This window comes from Gracilinanus agilis, chromosome 6, assembly GCF_016433145.1.
Source record: "Gracilinanus agilis isolate LMUSP501 chromosome 6, AgileGrace, whole genome shotgun sequence".
Lineage (NCBI taxonomy): Eukaryota > Metazoa > Chordata > Mammalia > Didelphimorphia > Didelphidae > Gracilinanus > Gracilinanus agilis.
In genome coordinates, this window is record NC_058135.1 from 236,980,479 (window position 1) to 236,998,541 (window position 18,063).

General features: G+C 44.3%; 1 protein-coding gene and 1 pseudogene across 1 annotated transcript in view; both read right to left on the minus strand.

Moving 5' to 3' along the window:
• Nucleotides 1-3,070: 3,070 nt before the first annotated feature.
• Nucleotides 3,071-3,494, minus strand: LOC123252521 (annotated as a pseudogene).
• A 1,052-nt stretch (nucleotides 3,495-4,546) lies between these two features.
• Nucleotides 4,547-18,063, minus strand: part of DENND2B (DENN domain containing 2B) — a 266,694-nt gene continuing 253,177 nt past the window's right edge. The window contains 7 exon segments of the mRNA XM_044680976.1: nucleotides 4,547-5,383; nucleotides 6,066-6,152; nucleotides 7,969-8,208; nucleotides 9,763-9,874; nucleotides 11,105-11,146; nucleotides 11,393-11,570; nucleotides 16,381-16,583. Coding sequence (XP_044536911.1) covers nucleotides 5,349-5,383; nucleotides 6,066-6,152; nucleotides 7,969-8,208; nucleotides 9,763-9,874; nucleotides 11,105-11,146; nucleotides 11,393-11,570; nucleotides 16,381-16,583 — 897 coding nt within the window. The 3' untranslated portion in view covers nucleotides 4,547-5,348.

The following is an 18,063-nucleotide window of genomic DNA, read 5'->3' on the forward strand; positions in this document are numbered from 1 at the left end:
CAAGACCTCCCTTTAGAGAGAGGCTCAGACTTTTCAAGATGAACTTCATTTATCATCAGTTGCTCTGTTGGGTTATGAGTCAACCAACTGTTCCCTCTGGTGTCCTGTTCCCCCTCTCCCTTCCTCCTTCTCTTCCTTTTGTGTATTGCTTATTTGATTAGATTGTAAGCTCCTTGAAGGCAGGGATTGTCTTTTTCTTATTTATATCCCAAGCATTTAGCACAATGTCTTCACACAGTAGGCATTTTATAAATGTTTACTACATTATGAATCTAAAAGTTCATAATCCCCTTCCTTTTTTCCAAATGACAGCCCATGCATGTTGTATATTCATAATAACATAATTTACCCATTAGATTATATGAAGACACAAGGCAACATTTTATCTTTTTTGGAAACTTTTTAAAAAAATAGACATATACACAAACCAAAGGGCAGAGTATACTACTGTGATTGCAGGGGAGATGGATGATCCAGGACCAGGTACCACAAATTATCATTCACACCACTGGGTCAGAAATGTGGAATGTTAATGTGACTACAACTAGAGGGAGACACAAGTATACACAAATATCCTGGGTTCTGTAAGAAGCTGACAGCTTAGATTGCCACACATATGTTTCTCCAAGGAGCTGCCCCTGTCTAGCATGTATTATGGATTTTAGAGTGATTCTATGAGGCTTGGGTACTCTCTGTCTGGCCATTACATGAAATTTCAAGAAATAAGGTTTAGCAGAAACAAAATAATTTGCCCTTATCTCTGCTATCATTCCCACTGAAGGCCAGACCTTGGTTTATGCATCTAACACAGTGAAGAAATCTTCCTAGTCCTCTTCATCCTTTTAAAAAACAAGGACAAGCCAGGTATGATGTGTGCCTCTAACCCACTGCTACCTAAGAGGCTGAGATTGGTGGATCACTTGAGCTATAGAGTTTAGCTCTGACACAGGCTAAGCCAGCTGGATGTCCATACTAAGTTAGGGATTAATATGGTGGGCCTCTGGGAGCAGAAGGGACACATGGTAGAGTGAATCCAGCCTAGAAAATGAAGAGATTTATGCTGATCAAAGTGGGACCTGCCATGAGTATCCCCTATATTTCTAGACTAGGTAAGAGGAGACCCAGTCTTTAAAAAAAAAAATGTAAATGAAACAAGCACAAAATCCCAAGTATCTTCCCAGAGATCAGAAGCAGCATGGGCCTACACCAGAATAGGAATATGAAACAAGTCAAGTGAGTCACTTTCAGCTCCTCTGTCAAGAGATAATAAGTGTTTTCCCAGTTTAGGTGAGAAGGGAAAGTGTATTAATTAGAAATTTTGTACCTTTGGACTTCATCTCCCAGCATCCCTTTCTTCACGTTTGTATATAGTTCTGTAACTCTGCCCTAGCACATACACTCTCTCTCACACTCTCTCACACTCTCTCTCTCTCTCTCTCTCTCTCTTTCAACTCTAGACTTTCAGTTTCCTTTTTGCTTCAAGATAATTTTAATACATTTTATAAAATATAATACTTATGAGTATTCTGGGTATTAATTTTAATTCTCACAGAAGGAAAGGAACAGGAAAAGGTCTGTCCTTAACAACCCACGATGGGTGGATGATGGACACAGTTTGCTTCACTGTTACAAGAGCAGTGCCTGGGAGGGTGCTGGCCTAATTTAACTTCTGCATTATAACTAGAATGCAAAGTCCACTTTCTTCCCTTCTTACTCTTGAAAATGGCAGGATTCATCAGCATCTTCATATTTGCTCCACTGGGTTTTCTAATCTTGAATTTCTTACCCACAATTATAACCATTCCTTCTGCTTAAAGGCATGACTGAAGGGCCCTGGGAAGATGATGAGCCTGGATAAGGAAGGAGTTAAGGTAGTTGCAGAGCCTCAAAAAACTTACCTGATATTACCCCACCACCACTATGGGTACCTGTTCATCTCTGCCACCCTTAGGAAGAGGACAATTCTCTCAGCACCAATGAAACAAATGCCTGAGCCTAGAATTTATTAAAACATTAGGATGGGGGTAGCTAGGTCACACAGTGGCTAGAGAGTCAGGAGGACCTGGTTTCAAATCTGATCTCAGTCACTTCTTAGCTTTGTGACCCTGGGCAAGTCATTTAACCCTAATTGGCTAGTATCAATTCTGAGACAGAAGGTAAGGATTTAAAAAAAAAATAAGTAAAAGACATTAGGACGACTAGTCTCAGGTAATTCAGGGCCTGCTCTGTGACTAGGTCCTGAGATCACTCTTTAATATGCTCCTTCATTTCTCTCTAAGTCCTATTTGTACAGAGACATCAGAGTGAGAAAGGAAGCCCAGGCTGGGCTCAAAGTGGGAATCTCTTTAATTTCCCATCACCACAAATTAAACACTCAGCTCTGGCAGGCATGTCAGACCTCCCTCACTGCCCCATTCTCCTTGGCGGTGAACACCCTGATTGGTCATGTAGGGAGACTCTTTCCTGAGAGAAAACGTCTTCATCTTCCCTGCAGAAAAACTCTCCCCTTTTCTCTATGAGGCAGGTAGCACCTCCAAACCACAGGTAGGTTGGAGATTGCGCAAGCCTCAAGGGACTAAAGTTATTGATTGAAAGGAGTAAAACTTTTGAGATGGCCAACAATGAAAATAGTCGGCTGCTTAGTTTCTCATAATAGACTATTTAAAGTCTGTCCCAATAACCACCTCTGAGGGATGCTTCGAGGGGATTCCTACATATAATGGGAGGTTGGACTCAAGGACTTCCAAGATCCTTTACTACAATGAGATTCTGTGATTCTAAATGAGAAAATCTTCAGTGAAAAGGGGCTCAAGAGATCACATCTTTTTATGTTACTACACCTCTGCCATCCCCAAATAGGCTATTTACTTCTTAAAAACCTTAGGTAAAGGGGCCATTGAAGCATGCCAAGGACTTACTGTCTGTTCTTCATAGGGAAGCTGAGGATAAAAGTCCTCAGTTTAAAAAGCTCTGTGCAAATGGCTGAACCATTAATAGGAAATTGGATTCTGTTTGCGTGCTGGTATTTATTTCCTGCAGGAAGCCATCAAAGCCGTGACGTTTAGCACAGCTAGTCACCAGCTCTCTTGGGCCCCAGGAGACGAGGCACAGTTGTATCTGTCAGTCCAGGAATATCTTTCTCACCTTTCTTAACAATAACCAAGTTGAGAACACTCAAATTGGCATCAACAATACAGCCCCTAACAGATTTACATTTTCTTTCTCCTGTTCTTCTACGGCAATAGCAAGAATGGCCCTCACTGAGCAGCAGGCGGACTCGTCCGTGAGCCAGAACACCCTGCTTCATGGGGAAAGCTTGTTTGTTGTTTCCACCACTGATACGGACCGCATAACCCTTCCATTCTTCACCCAGAGCAGCAGCAGAAACTTCAGTGGCCATCTGTTTCTCATAAAAGGTCCGTAGCTTTCTCTCATCAATCTACTTCGATGAGTTTCTGACAGCCAGTGGCTGGGAAAGAGAGGTTGAGCTTCATCTTTGCACAGCCACCTGCTGCAGACCTGCCACGGGAAAGATTTTTATTTTTATGGCCTTTTTTCTTTATGATCTCATACAGGTTTTGATTTTCCTATACATTCAAAATCACATATTAACTTTTGAAACATCCTATGATTGGCATTTACTAATTATCTTACTGTGGTTAAACAAAGGAGCAAGCTTGTCAAGAATTATTCATTACGGAATGGCTTAGTTGGAACTTATTATTTTCAGCCATCTGTAAGGTACAAGAACATCATTTCCTGGTTAAGCATAATAGTTAATTATATTTTAACTAATTAAATCATGTATCTTGTTACGTTATACTATTCATACCTATCATTAATCAAGAAGATAGCTATGGTAGTCGATGACATCAAATAAGACACAATAATATCAGTCTGCTCCAAATTTTGTTCCCATTATGTTCTTTCATTTTTCACTATTTTTTTAAAAAGTAAGTTTGCTGTTCTTTCTGCTAAAGGGTCAATAAGAATGCAGTTCTGGAAGGGTGATTCTGTGCTAATTTGTCATTCCCCTGTTTTCCTTGTGTTTCACAGTTTTCTTGGTCTGTGGGAGTTTGGGAACAAACCCAGGTCAGGTACTTTCTTGCTGGGGAATTTAGAAACTTGCATTAACTCACTAACTGCTATTTTTTTGCAGGGATGATTCTAGGTTAAGTTTCTACTATTGGGGTTTGTTTCAGGGTTTATTTTGGGATAGTGGGTAGTCTGTGACTGTGGTTGTTCTTGCCATGAGCCTGCATTGTTTTTCTGTGTCTCCCTGGGGCTGAATAAGGATGCTGATTGCAATAGTTTCAATGCAAGTGAATGTCACTGTAAAAAGAATCACATAGGGTAAACTGAGTGTGGAATTTCCATCCTCCTGACAACCTGCTGTGCTGGATTGTCAGAGCTGGTGACTGGCTGTGCTAAACGTCACGGCTTTGATGGCTTCCTGCAATTTCCTTGGGTGATACCAAAGCCTCAGCCCCTCCTAGTGCAATAGCTCCCATCAGGGAAGCCAAGGAACAACACACAAAGCCTTAGACCCAGACAACTGTACACCATTTATTGGGAACACCCGTACACCGGGAGAATGGACACACTGTACCAAATTGCCACTGCTGCTGGTCAGAGGGCAGGGCAAACAGGGGCCAGTGGGTGTCCTGCAGTCCTAATGTGGAGGGGTCGGGGCTCCCAGCAGCTCACTGCTCATCATCACTTGGAATGGAGGAGAGTTGGGGACACGGACGTGAGTGTCTAGGAGCCAAGTACCTTGCTGCAAATGTGGCCTGGCTGGCCTTCTTGTTTCCAAATGAGATAGAAAGAAAACTAGAGAAAAATAGAAACTCTGTAAGATAAAAACCAGTCCTTTTGCACCAATGAAATGACTTCCCTGCCCTCCAAGGCCCAAGACTGGGAACAGGGGCCTCAGGCATCCAAGTCCCTCTGCCACAGGTCTGGGCCGGGGGACAGACTCCTCTGAGGGAAAGGTCAGTGGTTTGGCTGAGACAGTCAGTTGCACATAAGTGGCCAATCGTTGGCACCAAGCAGACTCGATCCATGCTATGGCATGGTCCTCCCGGGAATATACAAATACTTAACACCATTCTCCTTGCTCATTACAAAACCAGTTCCGAAAGCTTGCAGCAGATTATTTACAAACACGCATCCTGGGACATCCTGGCCGTGGATGGGGCTTCGCAGCTGTGGTCAGTGGGTGCGGGGAAGAGGCAGGAACTCTGTGCCAGCAGCGGGGAAGGGAGACCCCACTTTTGCTGCCCTGGCTCCGTGGACACTGGGCTCTCTGCACAATCTGATAAATAGTCTCTCAGTGGCAGGGAAGAGGTCTAATTCTTCTTGTGAAGGAACTTCATTTTGTTGCCTGTGGTCCAAAGAGAGAGGAGAATCTCGAGATGCCCAGAGAAATATGTCAACATTCCCTTTCTGTTAAATACTTTCTTCCTTGCTGAATGCTTCTCCACCTCTCTCAGGCCAGGAGGGGGGACTAAGTTACAGATACCACAGACCCATCCTCCAAACTAATGGCAAGAGACCCCGGGTTCTTGTCCCAGTTCTGTCACTGAATAGCCAGATGGGCTTTGGGCAAGTCCCTTTCTGTTACTTTGAGGGCCTTTTTAGCAGTGCTATTCTAGGATTCGATTGTTCTGCTGGGTAAATCAACACCATGTCTCCCTAAAAGAGGATTGAGGCAAATTGGAAAGGACCAAAACATTTGAATCAGGCCTTACTCGCGCCCTCCGAGTGTCCTGGAAGGAAAAAATGTTCTGTACTGAATGTGTCTTAACTACATACACTACGGAATTCTAATTCTAATTCCCCCACCTCAAGAAGAGAGATCTGAGCCTGGCCTCTGCAGGATGCTTGGAACAAGAACTAAGGTTTCCCTTGGTGCGGTCGCTTCCCCATAATAAGCCCCCATGAAAGACTGTATCTCCCCCAGAATGGCCTCTCTAGGTCGCCTCAGGGCCCTCCTGTCTGCCCCAGTCTTCGTGGTCAGCAAGAGGCAGACCCTAGGCCAGTTCGTATGAAGGAAGCCAACTCACCCAGGCCTCGAAGAAACTTATTCATCCCACTCTGCTCAGTGTCAGGGAGTTCCTCTAAATACTGCTCCACTCGTTGCTCAAACAGGCCTAGAAAGAGGAGGGGAGGGTGAGCCACATCCATCTGGCTGGGATACAGATGGCTCTGATAAAGAGGATCCCTGAGCCTCTAGCTCTAAGATTTATAAAGAATATCTCAACTGATTGTCATAGCAACCTAGTGCTATTATTATTGCCATTTTACAGGTGGGGAAACTGAGGCAAACAGAGGCAAAGTGATCTGCCATGGGTGACACTGCTAATAAGTATCTGAGGCAGGAGTGGAACTCTGATCTTCCTGATTCCATGCCCATCGATCTATTTATTTTTTGTCACTTTGTTACCTCGATGCCAAATCATAAAGTAGCCTCTACAAAGCATTTTAAGGTTGGCAAAACACTTTTTACTGTGATCGATTAACAGGGATAATGATAGCACCTGCCCCCACAGGGTGGCTGTGAAGACTAAAGGGGGTCACACATGTAAAATGCTGTATCTATGTTAGCCATGATCTCTTTTGGACTCCATGAAAACTCTCTCAAGGCAGGCCTCCGAGTCGCTATCAGCCCCACTTGACAGAGGTTATCTACATGTATGCATCAACTACATGTATCTAGCATGTGTGACCAGAAAAAAGAAGCAGAGCAGGCACGTGGTTAAAGAGAGACGGGCAAGGGAAAGGGGTTGCGATGGGCTCCACCAAATATCTTAAGGACTCCTGGAAGGCTGGAACCCTGCCAGGGCACGGTGCAGAGAAGGAAGCCCAGAACGGCTCAATCTTCTCATGGAATTGGCTTTTTCTTTTTTAAAATTTTTATTTTGAATATTTCCCCCTAGTTACATATTTCATGTTCTTTCCCTCTCCCCCAAACCTCCCTAAACTCCCTTAGCCGATGCACGATTCCACTGTTTTACACGTATCATTGATCAAGACCTAATTCCATATTACTGATAGTTAGACTAGAGTTATTGTTTAGTGTTATTGTTTAGTGTCTTCATCCCCAATAATATCCCCATCAGCCCATGTGTTCAAGCGGTTGTTTTTCTTCGGTGTTTCTTCTCCCACAGTTCTTCCTCTGCATGTGGCTAGGAACTGGCTTTTTCTTATCTGAGCCACATGGTTTGATTAAACAAACATTTATCAAATTGTCTGCCATCTGCAAAGTCCTGTGCAAGGGACCGAGGACGCACAGATACACACAACGTAGATTCCCAGCCTCCAGGAATTTATAATGGAATTGTGGAATATCCAAGTTGGAAGGGACCTTAAGTGTCATTGACCACATTTGAACCCCTGAGCGCCCAGGAATGGAAAACTCAGAACCTGCTGAAGCAATCTGCTCCATTCTGAGACAACCCCAGATGTTGGTGTGTTTTTCCTTCTAAGGAGCCCGAGTCTGGGTCTCTGCACCCACTCACTGACCCTAGTCCTGCTATCTGGAGCCAGGCAGAACAAGTCTGGAGATGGGGTTCATTCACTGGCCAGTCCACAGCTATCAGGGGAATGACTGCTTTCCCCTCTTCTGCCCCATTCATCCTCAGCCTCCCAGTACTGAGAGCAAAGATACCTCTGTGGTCACTAGCCTGAGCTATAGAAGGGTAGAGGTTCCACCTGGGGAGGATGCCTTGGCAATGGGGGACCTGAATAGGGAAGGACCTGGAAATCAGGCATCCTAGGAGAGGTGCTGACCTGCTCAATTTCCAGCCTTCTTCCTCCCTTTCAGGAGAAAATGGAAAGTCAAGGCAGCTCGACCCATGTCCAACCCCAACACCTTGGAATTCAATAACACCAGCCCTGGTGAAGACATCAACAAAGGGGATCGGAAGGTCACTTCGGTTGTGCCAGCCCCATTCGTCCCCTGCTTACCCTTGGCCCGACATTTTCTCAGCTCTCTGTCCTGGATGAAGCCAGCAAACATCTGGGACTCCATGAAAACCTCCAGGAAGCGGCGGATGCTCTTCGAGGCTACAGATTTTCGAAAGGCCTCCCGCTGGAAGGCTCTTTCACCCTTCTCATTCTGAGTTAGGAACAGAGAGTAGTGTCCAATGGTCTCCACAAAAAACCGAATAAACACCTCAGATACCAGCCCATTAAGGGTATTACACTCTGGAAGGGACAAAGAAGGAAAAAAGAAAGGGACAATTGTTGAAGGGACTATATTAATGCATTGCTAATGGAGCTGGGAATTGGTCCAACCATTTCAGAAAGCAATGCCCCCAAAGTCATTAAATTATATATCCCATTGGACCCAGCAATACCACTACTAGGTATATATCCCAAAGAGGCCAAAGACAGAGGGAAAGAATCCACATGCACAAAAAAGAGTTGTAGCATTACTTTTTGCCATAGCAAAGAAGTAGTGCTCACTAAATAGGGAATTGCTGAACAAATTTTGGTATAAGAGTGTTAACAATGCTAAGAAATAAAAAAGGGAAGAATTTAGAAAAATCTGGGATGACTTTTATATGCAAAATGTATTTTGTTGGACCATGTTTATTTGTAATAAAGAAGTACTTTTATTTGAGGGGGAAGGGGCAGGAATAGTGATTAAAAACTAGGAAGAGAGCAGCTAGGTGGCTCAGTGGATTGAGTGCCAGGCCTAAAGATGGAAGGTCCTAGGTTCAAATCTGACTGCAGACACTTCCTAGCTGTGTGACCCTGGGCAAGTCACTTGATCCCCATTGCCTAGCCCTTACCACTCTTCTGCCTTGGAACCAATCCACAGTATTGATTCTAAGGTGGAAGGTAAGGGTTTAAACAAACAAACAAACAAACAAATAAACTAGAAGGAAAAAGAGTATCAATGAAATACTAAAAATATGCAGAAGAAAACATTAGGAGGATCACAGACAAGCAGGACAATGTTTAATATTTAATAGTTAATATTAGACTATCATGTTTAATATATGCTTTTAAAAAGTCATCCACACTAGAGATTCAGTTTCTTTGTTAGAATCCTCTTTTTATGTTCTTTGAGTATTGAAATGTTCGTGTCCATTAAGTTCATACTTTTAAATAAAAGAAAAGAAAAAACCATTTTAAGGAAAGGAAGGGGAAACATTTAAATCCCACCTCCTCCATAAGACCTCGTGAGAACTTTCAACCTTTTCTAGCCCTTGGTCATAATCACAAACTGCAGGATTTTGCTCCTTCATTCCTCTGCCTGCCTCTGTCTTGCCTCCACAACTGAATTACTGGCTCCCAGAGGGGAACATTTCTTTTGGTATTCCTCAGCCTGCCTAGTAAAGCACAGTTCTTGTTGTAGATCCTGAATGAACATTTTCCATTGTCAATAAGTGGAATACTCATATAAATTACCTGTGAGTGACTACAAGGGCAGACCTGCTTGGGTATAATCTGGGGAGATTTTCCAGGATCGTTTACGTTTCTAGACATCCTCAATGAAATAACCATGATTTTCCTCTCCTCTGAGATATCAAAGGGATCCAGGGTTGGGGTAGTCCAGCTCAGAGGGAGAGACCCAGGAAAAAGGTCTCTTCCCCTTGTGCCCGGGACTTTCTGGTTTTTCCAACAGGTATCCCTGGCTTGGCCCAAATTAGAGCATAATTTTAATGGATAAAGGGCCCTTCTCTACCCCCTTGGCTATTCTCTCACCCTAATATCTATCCTGGGGTCCAGAGCGGTTAATCCCGTTCTTACCATCGTCAGAGTCACTATCAGAGTCCTGGGAGATTAATTCATTCTTTCTCTCCAGAGCCTGCTCCAGAGCCGCCTGTAACTTCCTAGGCAACAGGGTGTCCTCATCATCCATCTGTAAGAATGAGGTAGGAAAAGGCTGCTCGCCGCTGGCCAGAACACAGCATCAGGACCCTCCCAGACTTGTGGGGACCAGGCCTTCCTACCTACCCTGCCTCTTCACTCTCCAACTCTGGCTTTGGAGAACCGGGAGCTGGACCCAGATGGGGCTCTAGATCTATCTTACTGGGGAAGAAACTGGATTCCAAGAGTTTAAGTGGCATGTCCAAGGTCTACTGGCTAGAGAGGAAGGGCTAGAATCTAGACCTTCTGGCTCCTTGTCCAGAATCATGGAGCTGCCTCTTTTTTTCAGAGAATGACTACCCCAGAAGGAAAGACTGGATGCAGGAAGGGGACTTTTAAGGGGCTTCTTTCCACTGCCAACAATAGAACCCTAAATCACAGACAATTAAAAAGTATTGAGCCAGGCAGGGGCAGCCAGGTGGCTGGGTGGATAGAGTGCCAGATCTAGAGAAAGGACTTGGCTTAATTTAAGCCTCAGATGCTTCCTAGTCGTGTGATCCTGGGCACGCTACTTAATTTCAATTGCCTACCCCTTCTTCTGCCTTGGCAATGATAACTTAGTACTGATTCTAAGACAGAAGATGAGGATTAAAAAAAAAAAGTATTGATCCAAATCCAAGTGGTCTGCCTCTTGTTTGAAGATTGAGCTCCTGATCTGATGTATTAGGATGAGGGATCTTAAACCTTGATTTAACTGTGAATGCGGGCTATTTTTCTTTTTTATATTTTTCTAACTGAATTTTGGGTAGCAAGGTGGTACTGTGGTTAGATTGCAAGGCCTGGACACAGGAAGACCTGAGTTCAAATCCAGCCTCAGATATTCATTAGTTGTGTGACCCTGGGCGAGTCTTAACCCTATTGGCCTCAGTTTCCTCATCTGTAAAATGAGCTGGAGAAGGAAAAAGCAAACCACTTCCATATCTTCGCCAAGAAAAATCAATATGGGGTCACAAAGAGTCAGACACAATTAATCAATTTAGTAACAACAGACTGAATTTTAATATAAGTGGTTTCCTTGTGTATTTTATTTTATGTATTTAAAAATACTCTTCTGAGAAGTTCAGAGGTTTCACTAAACTGTTGCCCAAGGGGTCCAGGATACAAAAAGAGATGAAGAAGCTCTGTGTTAAGGGAAGCCTTGAAGGTTAATCCAAGCCTGTAGCCCTACAACTGGTGGGAGGGGAGAGACCTCCAGGCCCGGACTAGCTCACATCTTGCTTACCTGTCGTATGAACCGATCAGATCCTAGATTCACCATCAGGGCCTATGGGAAAAAAAGGGAATTCTAGGGTAATTGACCAAACTACCTTCCTGACATCTCGTACCTCCTAGAGCTTGGTAATCTACAGAAGAGTTCAGGTACCAATTCCAGCCCAGAGATGCCACCCTGGAAGAAGTGGGTAGAGGGAAGGGAGAATGTAAGGTCAAGCCCAAGAAGATCAGGTGCCTTCCCTTCCCCTTTCAGTCTTTCCTTGCCCTTCCACTTCCTTCCCCAACCATTGGGACTCACCTCTTCCACAGGCAGCTCCTTCAATTTGGGGAGGGAACTGGAGAGCAGACCAACCAGAAAAGGAGTGGGACAACAGACAATGTCAATCATAGATGCTGGGAGCACAGGGATGAAGGTATGCTGCCAGGAGAAAGGGTAGAGCAGGGCGACCACGGCATGGGAACAGCTGGACAGGGTGCTAGAGAGAAGGAGAAAGACAGAGCACCTGAGCCTGGAGGAGATGGTGGAAGCAAGATGGGTAAGGAAAGAGCCCCAACCTTGCGGAAAGGGAGATAAGTACTGAGCCTCCCAAGGGCTGGGAATCTCCAAATGATACCCAATAAAGTATTCCTGGAATGCCAGACGAGGTAGGACAGGGTCTCCCCATCGCCTAGCATCCCCAAGAAGCCCAAAGCGGAATCATAGGCAATCCTCTGTAAAATCTCTTTCTATAACAGACATAGTGTGTTGGTGAGCACGTATGCACACCATGGCTCCAGAGATGGCCCAGCCCAACACAAGAGTGTGGGATAATTAGAAAGAGAATGTGCATGGCCAAATCTATAAGGGTAACAGATGCAGATTACAGCATTTTAGAAGCTCTTGGTTTTTCTGACTTCTCCCTTATCTGACTGGCCCTTCTCTTATCTTCTTCAAGGGTTCATTGTCCTCCATTTTCCCTTAAGTATGGGGGAATGTTCTTTCTTTTCTCTCCCTTGGCCATCTCACAGCTCCCCTTCCCCCCAAGCCCTGTCTAATGGCTGTGTTCAATTAAAAGAAATGATGGAAGTTTTCATCATGGGCCTGGTTTGTAAGTGGCCAAAGAGGAACAAGTAGGTGTACACAGGTTGAGTGCGTGTTCTGTGTGTAAAAGAGTGAAAAAACAAGTCTATGATTCACTAGCTCAAAGCGTGTTGGAGCTGGAAGTGACCACAGAGATCATTCCAATCAAAACCCCCTCATCTTAAAAGAGGAAACAGGATCAAAGAGGGGAAGAGAACGTTTCCCTGCATTGCCGACACTGTGGAGTTGCCTTGGCCTCGGTACAAGTTCTTCCAGCCCAAGCTCCACCCTATCCCCGAGTCCTATCTTTAGGGCCTCCGAGAGATGACTGCACCCACTGTGGCCTCCTTGTCCAGGCAGGTCCAGGATAAAGAAGCTCTTTATCAGACCTGGCCTCTCTGTCTCTCTTGCACAGTCCCACTTTCTATCCTTTTAGACCTCTTTACCTCACGAAGCCCCGAGCAGTACCCGTGTTTGCTATACAATGTGAGCCCTGCCTAAGACCCTTCTGGAACAGATAGCTATGGTGATGGTCCTGGGGTGGTGGTACCAGGGAGAGCAGCAGAGGGACTCTCTGCTCAGGCTCCAATGGGACAAAACGGCAGATGAGAAAGATAACAGGATCTGTTGCTGGGCCAGGTTTCTAAAGAACCCAGAATGTGCTGGCTAGATCTTCTTTTTTTAAACCATACGTTCCATCTTAGAGTATTAGTTCTAATGTTTCTAATATTATTAGTTCTAATAAGTATTAATTCTAAGACAGGAAAGGTGCAAAGGGTAGGCAGTTAGGGTTAATTGACTTGCTCAGGGTCATGCAGCTAGGAAGCATCTGAGGCTGGATTTGAATCCAGGTCCTCCCAACTCCAAGCCTAGTGCTCTATCCACTGTGTCACCTAAATGCTCCTGGCTAACCCTCATAGGGGACATTTCTTCAGGCTTCCAGGCCATTTCATTAAATAATTCAATTAAACAAATATCTGTCACCTACTATACATAAGGTGATATGTTATGCAAAATTTTAGTTCTTTCTCCAACCCATGCAGATGGGAGTAATCTATCTAAAACACTGAGATTTTTCTAGCACTCTCTGGGATGTTTCTATACTCCACAAAGTCAAGCCCCCTTCTCTCTTCCCCATCTCCCAGGCCATAGAAGCTTCCTCAAAAGCAAAGATTTGGAGAAGAAAAGGGGAAATCTTTTGTGATACTGAATATCAGTACAATCCAGACCCTGTGGGGGCAGCTGGTGTCCAATCCTACGTACACTGTCCTGCCTGCCTCTAAGCCCTGGCATGGAGCAGAATCCCTGCAGAGCCAGCCAGCGCTATGAGCATGAAGAAGTCTCAGCCTTGGAATGTGTTCACACCCGCAGCCTGAAGCCATGGGCAGAAACAATGGCCACATTCAGAGTGTAGGATATGATACTAAGTTGGGGAGGGGGTGGGAGGGACACAGATGCTGGGCAGAGACAGAGACGGAAAAGCCAGAGAACATTTAGGCTGAGTCTTTCAGGATGACAAAATGATGACTGGGCCAAAGCCACCAACCCAAGATAAAGCAAGAGCCCTGTGAAACGGGTGTCCCAGTGTAGGTTGACCCAACGGAGAGAACTGGGTCCCTCCCAATTTTCTCTCCCCTGCAAATATGCTAAGCTTATCAACTGGACCTTTATCTAAGTCAAAGCTAAAAAATATTCAAGGGCACAGGGCCAGGGTCAAAATTCCCTAGGGCACATCACTAGAGACACGTCCCTCTGGACTGGCGTCTTTCCATTAATGCCCACTCAGTGCCAGACCAGAGTCAGAATGGGCACAACCCCAGTGCTGGACAGCTACCAACTTTAAAGGACCTGACTGTTTCTTACTGGAAAGTTTTTATCACACTTACTGCTCTATAAGACACCTTTAAGAGTACGAGAAGTATGGAGGTTTTGAAATAGGGGGAAACTTCCTGTTAGTTTTGGAGTAGGGGAAATCTCTTCATTTCAAAACCTCAGCATATCCTCTAGAAGTTGTCTTGATTCTCCTCTTCTTGGGGCATAGAATGGAGGTGAGGGAAGAGGCACAGGCCTTTCACTATTAAATTCCACAAACTGATTAAGTGCCTACTAAGTGCAAAGACCCTTTGTTAGGCAACATGTAAAAATGATACTTATGTATAAGTATATTTATCTGTGCGTGCATATAAAAAGTATATCTATAATACACACAAATATAAAATATGCATATCCTCTGCATAAATAGTATATCCTGCTTTCTGAAAAGGAGGGAAAGACATGTTTCATTTATCAGGAACAAACAAAACATTAACATGACTGTTTTCTGATGACATTACAGAACTAGTGAATGAGGATGACAGAAGCATCCTATATTTCTATTTCAGCAAAGCATCTGACAAAGTCTCTTATGCTATCCTCATGCCCAAGATGGAGAAATGTGGGCTAAGTGATTGTCATCTTAGGTAGAGCTAAACGTCTAGGTCCAAAGAACAATCATTAATTGAATGGATATAAATTTAGAGGGAAGTTTCCAACCATGGACCCTCAAAGCTGATGTACCTGGTCCACTGCTGATAAAGTGAAAAAGACCTACAGGTAGGGCTGGCAGATGTGGGGTTTGAATCCTGCTTCACCACCCACTAGCTGTGTGAACATAGGCAAGTGATTCTGCCATCTGAGTACCTGGATTTTTTCCCTGTAAAATGGGAATAATACTATCTTTAGTGCCTATCTTAAGGTCTGTTGGTACATAGAAGAATTTTGAAAACCACAAAAAAATTATATAAATGTCAGATGCCATTATCAATTTTTATCAGTTAATTGGACAAAAGCTTAGCTAGCATAATTAACAAATTTGGATATGATACAAAACAGAGAAGAATTAATTGCTAAGCTTAGGAACAGAATCAGGGTCCACAAAGATCTCCAAAGGCTAGATAAATTGTTAGGCCACATCAAATAAGATTAACTTATACAGATTTAAACTTTGTGACTGAAAAATGACTTAACCACAGCTTAATAGTATCCGGAATAGGGGAGTGATAGCACTGAGGAATCCTGCCCTGGTCACACTTCCTCCGGAATATCGTGTCCAGTTCTGGTCACTACATTTTGGGGAAGCTAATGAGAAGATGGACTGTATCCAGACAAGGATGACCAAGATAGCAGAGAGCCTCAAGATCACGCATCATGCATGAAATCTTTGACCGAAGAAAATGGAAGTGTTTGGCCTGGGGAAAAGACGATTCCGGGGAAATGTGATAATTGTCTTGAATCAGAGAAAAACCAACCACAAGTCTGTGGCAACAGTCCATGTGAAAGGTGGTGAGGCCTGCCCTGGGATGTTGGCTCTATGACTGGAAAGAAGGGCACATATATGTAAGATGTTGTGATGGTAGAAATGGTAACATTTGACAGTTTAGATATGTGGGGTGAGTGTGAGTGAGGAATTAAAAGATGATAAAGAACATGATGACTAGTATCTCAGTGGTATCTTTGACAGTAAGGAAATTTGGGAAAAGAAGAAGATCTGGGGAGAAAAAATAACAAATTCTTTTTTGGACATGTTGAATTTGAGATGTCAATGAGACATTACAATTCCCATTATACCAAAAGGCAACTCAAGAATAGAGGCTAGGAGACAGATTAGGGCTGGATATATAAATATATGGAGAATTATCTGCATAGAAATGAGAACTGACTATGGGAGCTGACAAAGGAAGATAAAAGGCCCCAAGACGGAGCCTTTGGAGACATCCACTCTTAGTGAGCAGGCCCTGGATGTAGAGGCTGAGTGATCAGACAGGAAGGAGAACCAGGGGAAAGCAGTGTCACTCGGAATGCTTTCAGGAGAGATTGGGTTCATCTGCTGGTGAATGTAGAAGCAGTTGTTGTTCAGGATTGTGTGGAACTAAGTAGACTCTCGTGTTCCTTCCAAACCTGAGCTTTTGTGATTTTAACTCTAAAAAACATTCCCTGGACACAACTAAACCTTAATGTACCCAATTCCTTAATAAATGTCTTCACCTTTAGGACCATCACCATTCAAAGTCCAGCCTAGTCATTGCCAAACACTAACATGGACCCAGCAATGGTTCTCAGGGTCATAAGGTGGAACATCTCTAAGGATGGCAAGTGGGAAAAACTTGGCTCCTCTGGAGGGATGGGCAAGTTTGCTCTTTCTGTCCTTCCCTCCTCCCAGATCCCCCATCACTTCTACCTGACCCTACCTGAGCTTGTCGGCAACGAAGATGACACGCCGTTCCAGTAACAGTGAGGCAAATATACGGATGAGTTGGCGGACGCTGAGGCAGGTGAACAGACACTCAAAGTCTACATGCTCCAAGCGTGAGTCCATAGGGCGCCGCAGCTCCAATACCTACAGAGAGCCACAAGGAGGGAGAGGGTGAGCTGTGTGCACATAGGACAAGGGGTGTAGGGTGGCTCCTTTTCAGACTTCAATCTACCCCTAATCCCTTTATCTGGGAACCAGCTCTAGGCCCTCCCCTTCTCTCTAGATTCCCCCCATACCCAAAAGAGTCATAAAGAAATACTTCTCTCTTAACCAAGCTTAAAGGAGGGGAAGATAGAGAAAGGGAGAGAAGGAGGAAAGAAAGAATAGGAGAAAAAGAAGGAAAGAAAGAATAAGCTTTTGGAAGCAGGGAAGGGAAGAGGAAAAGATTATCCCAGTGGATCCTACTCTCAGAGACAAGAGAAGCATTAGACCTACAACTAGACCTGCTAGTAAGGGGGTCTGAGTCCAGCCTTCTCATTCATGGAGTAGGAGAGACAAGAAGGAATTTAAGAATTTGTCCCAAAATTCCCTGATAGCCTGCTGCAGCAAATGTCTGATCATTATCTCCAAAGTCCCCAGGCAGACCAAGACTGATTCTGCTCCTGTCCTGATCAGCCTTTATAATCTAGGAAAGATACCAGGATGAAATACTACAGAGATTATGTCATCTATCTCTCTGCCTGTAGGTGGGGGCCACAGCTAACAATTCCAGGCATCTTCTGTTTTTTCATCTTCAGGAAAGGTAATTTATACTCCCTCTAAACCCGTGCCTCTCGCCCTTTTAAAACTATGAAGTTCCTGCTTTAGCAAGGAGTCCCTGCCATCCTCACCTTCATTGTTTGAGGCAGAGAGAAGGTCATGCTATCAGGGTAATAGTATGGGGGATGACAGAAAAGACCAAGGAGAAAAATGAATTTCTTCATGGCCCTATTGTCCGGAAGAGACTGAAGGAAGGATGCTGCAGCCGTGCTGAGAACACTTCTCACTGTAGCTTGAACCAAGATCTGTGCTATTACCCAAGGGGCATTCCTTGTTCCTCCTTAGCAGTCCTTCTCTAAAAAGGTAGTAGAGAATTTGCTATAGGCATAAGGGGTCTGAGATCATAGGGATCAGGTCTCTGTGCTGGGGACTCCACCTTTCACAAAAGCTACTGTCAACATGGAATCTAGAAACCCCAAACTTGTAGCCTAGTAAGATCTGATGAACCCCAAGTTGTAGGACTAGCTTATAAGTTGGAGACCCTGAACTTTGTAGGAAATTGATGGGTCTCCACCCAACTCTTAGGGGTCGCCAAAGCTTGTACTTGATCCGGACAAGCACAAACTTTGGGGTCTCCAACTTATAAACTAGTCCTAAAACTTGGGGTTCATCAGATCTTACTAGGCTACAAGTTTGGGGTTTCTAGATTCCATGTTGAGCCTACCATCAGGGTCCAGAACCAAGGCAATGGCATCTATCTGCTATTCAGACTCCTCTAGCCTGTGAGAGTTCAGCAAAGGTAATAATAACACCTTGAGTTGTGAAGTACTCCAAAGCCTCCTTAATGAAATCCATGGTGACGAAAAAGAGATCAGACTGACTATCACATGGGGGGAAAAATTATTTCAGGCAATCTGTG